The sequence below is a fragment of the Falco naumanni genome, chromosome 12 (assembly GCF_017639655.2).
Source record: "Falco naumanni isolate bFalNau1 chromosome 12, bFalNau1.pat, whole genome shotgun sequence".
NCBI lineage: Eukaryota > Metazoa > Chordata > Aves > Falconiformes > Falconidae > Falco > Falco naumanni.
The window spans coordinates 32727652-32730653 of record NC_054065.1 but is presented as its reverse complement, the minus strand read 5'-3'; the positions used below and the strand labels follow the sequence as shown (position 1 = coordinate 32730653).

The 3002-nt window shown below is 54.6% G+C and overlaps 1 protein-coding gene across 1 annotated transcript; it reads left to right on the top strand.

Moving 5' to 3' along the window:
- The first annotated feature begins 1064 nt into the window (after window positions 1-1064).
- Window positions 1065-2784, top strand: BIRC5 (baculoviral IAP repeat containing 5). The gene is made up of 4 exons (XM_040611409.1): window positions 1065-1234; window positions 1344-1453; window positions 1648-1765; window positions 2045-2784. Exons 1-4 carry the CDS (start codon window positions 1109-1111, stop codon window positions 2126-2128), a joined length of 438 nt encoding a protein of 145 aa, XP_040467343.1. The 5' UTR covers window positions 1065-1108; the 3' UTR covers window positions 2129-2784.
- Window positions 2785-3002: the final 218 nt, after the last annotated feature.

The window sequence follows — 3002 nt, the reverse complement described above, 5'->3', positions numbered from 1 at the left end:
TTCAGGTTTCGAATGCAGTCGGGGGGAAGAAGCAACAGTCTGCTTGGCCCATTCGTTGCCACCTACAGTGTGAGGATGTGCTTCTTTGCAGAGCCACCTGCTTGTGATGATAAGCTCTTAGCAAGTGGTTGAGTTAAGCCATCTTTATCCCTTGTCTCTCACTACTTTGCTTACATCAGCTTGCTGTAGGAGGGAGCCTGGTCCACAGGGCTGCCTCCCGCTAGCCCTTGTGTTTTTTCTAGGGGAGACTATGAGCAAGCACTGCCTGCTGCATCAGTGCTGGAAACTGAGCCCCTGCTGCTGTCATGGACTGAGTAGCCAGCTCTGCCCTGCAGAACCAGCTGCCTCCTGCCCCTGCGGCAGCAAGCCGGTTTGCTGGGTCCTGCTTCCTTCTCCAGGCAAGCAGCGTTAGGCCGGTGAGACCGGCCGCTGCTGCCTGCCGGAGGGGACGGGCGGCTGCCCCTGGCAAGGACAGGGAGCCCCTGCCACGGAGCAGCAGGAGCATCTCCGTGCAGGCGGTGCTTCTCTACCAGCTCAACATGGAAACCTGTGGCACCTTCTTAAGGGTGTTACTTAAAAAAAAAAAAAAAAAAAAAAAAAAGTAAAACTGGCAAACTTCTTGGATTTGTGGTGGAGGCTTTAAAAAAAAGCATCATTTTGCTGCTGAGTTACGTTGTATGTCAGGCTCCTCAGGAACTACAGGGTGCCTCTCGGCAGCGCTTGGCGCGGGGTGGTGCACGGCGGCAGGGCCCGGCCCTGCACGGGGAGGCAGAGGGGGCCCGGCGCTGCCGGGAGCCCGGCTCGCTCGTCGCGCCCGGCCCTGGCTGAGGTTGAAGGCCCAGAGGGAGGCTGGGGCTGCCACGGGCTGTGAGAACGCGCGGCTGCGGGCGGTGGAGCTGCTGCTGGGTCGGCCCCACGGCGCTGGCGGCGTGTCCTGCCCTCACCCGGACACCGGGAGCCCGCCGGGCCTGGCCGCGGCACCGGCGCCCCGGGCTCTCCTTAGCGGCACGGCCGGCCCCGGCGGCGGAACTACAGCTCCCGGCAGCCCCCGCGGCCGCCCGCTCCCGCCCTGCCCCGCGCGCCCAACCGCCGCCGTTTGAAGTGAGCTATGGCGGCCGGCGCTGAGGCGATGGCGGCGCTGCCCGAGGAATGGCGGCTCTACTTCGTCCCCACCCGCATCGCTACCTTCCGCAACTGGCCCTTCACCGAGGACTGCACCTGCACGCCCGAGCGGGTGAGCCCAGCAGGGGAAGCGGGGCCCGGAGGAGCGGGGCCCGGGGCCGATCGGCGCTGACGGGCCTGATCGGCGCTGACGGGCCTTCCCGCCCCCTCTCTGCCCGCAGATGGCGGCGGCGGGTTTCCTGCACTGCCCCGTTGAGAATGGGCCCGACGTGGCGCAGTGCTTCTTCTGCTTCAAGGAGCTGGAGGGCTGGGAGCCCGAGGACGACCCCCTGTAAGTAGGGGGGGGGGTTCCCGCCCCCGCCCCCCCGCGCAGGGCTTCCCCTGTACCCGTGTCTGGGCGAACGGTGCTGGGTCGGAGCGGGAGCCGCTGCAAGCCGGGGTGCTGGGCAGGGGAGAATGGCTGTGTGTGTCTTGTGAGCTGCTTTTCTTTCTTTTTTTTTTCTTTTTTCTTTCCTCTCTTCCCAGGGAGGAGCACAAAAAACACTCTGCGAGCTGTGCTTTTCTTTCCCTTCGGAAAGATCCTACTGACCTGACAATGCAGGAGTTCCTGAAGCTGGACAGAGAACGAATGAAAAATGCAATTGTACGTACACATCGGCACTGTGATGTTTTCCTACAGCCCCGTGATGCTGGAAGAATTATTTAGTTTCTAGTCTTGGGCTTGTTTAGCTGGCTTCTTGGTTCCTTACCGCAGTGCTGCCACAGTGGTTTGTCACTCACTGACTTGTGCTGGATCCGATGGCCTGTCCTTTCCCAGCTCTCAGCCTTTGCCTTCTGGCAGGCGTAGCCCACTTTCCCCTTGAAGCGGAATGATGCTCGATTTTAGCGGTAGATGGTAATGTATTATTTTTATTCTTTGCAGAAAAAAGAAATTTCTCAAAAGATGACTGAGGTTGAAGACACGGCCAAGAAAGTGCATCATGAAATAGAGGATCTGGTGTCCTAGGCTGCTGCAGCTTCTCACTTGCCAGTCACATCTGTCTGGTATGCGTGCTCTGGCACTGCCACTTTGAATGGCTGTGTTTCCCGAGACTGCTTTCAGAGTGGGTGTCTCAGACTGAGTTCTGCTTCACTTGCCTGAGTCTGTCTGGGAAATACCTGGGGTTTGATGCACTGCATACCTTATCTTTTTCTGCAGGGATTCTCCTGTTCTTCCTGTTGGTTTAATTAAAGATCACTACTTGTGGTTTTATTTGGGTTTTTTTTTTAAACCCAGCTTTTTCCATTTTAGAGACTAGTGCAAAAACTTGAATTTCTTGCAAGAGCTGGCAGGCACTTCCATTTTTATACTGAATATACTGATGCTTTTGGGATACTTTTGGAAATAAAAAGGGGAAGGAGTTTTAAAACTCCTTCAGGGATTTAGGATTGCAGCTAATAATGTCTAATTACACCAAATATTAGTGTGTCTGGTATCCTTGTAAACTTCTATTTGTAGTTGGCTGCTGTCTCATGTTAATGCATTTATAAATAAATGTTTAAGGCAAAACAGCAAAGTAATTTTACTCATTTTTCTGGAGGAGAAGAATCTGACCTTTAATGTAATGGGTTGCACTGAATGCAGTTTTAACTTCAAAATGGAAAATAAAACTAATGGAAGTACGGCTTGCAGTGCTATTGCTCAAGTGTCAAACTGTCTTAAGCAACGTTTGTCAGGTTTCCTTAAAATGTCCTTGTGCCTTGGGAGGTTCGATTGTTCCCTCTCCTTGTATGAGTTTGGAAAGGAAGAGAAATTGTGCAGAACAGAGCGCAGTCAGTAAAGAATTGTGCTCTGAACTGCTGGGAAGGAATGGGGGAATTTTGTACAAAATATTTGGGGC

Coding starts and splice junctions, on each gene's coding strand:
- BIRC5 (XM_040611409.1), top strand. CDS start 1,109: ATGGCGGCCGGCGCTGAGGCGATGGCGGCGCTGCCCGAGGAATGGCGG. Junction 1,454..1,647: donor GAGCCCGAGGACGACCCCCT/GTAAGTAGGGGG, acceptor CTCTCTTCCCAG/GGAGGAGCACAAAAAACACT. Junction 1,766..2,044: donor AACGAATGAAAAATGCAATT/GTACGTACACAT, acceptor TATTCTTTGCAG/AAAAAAGAAATTTCTCAAAA.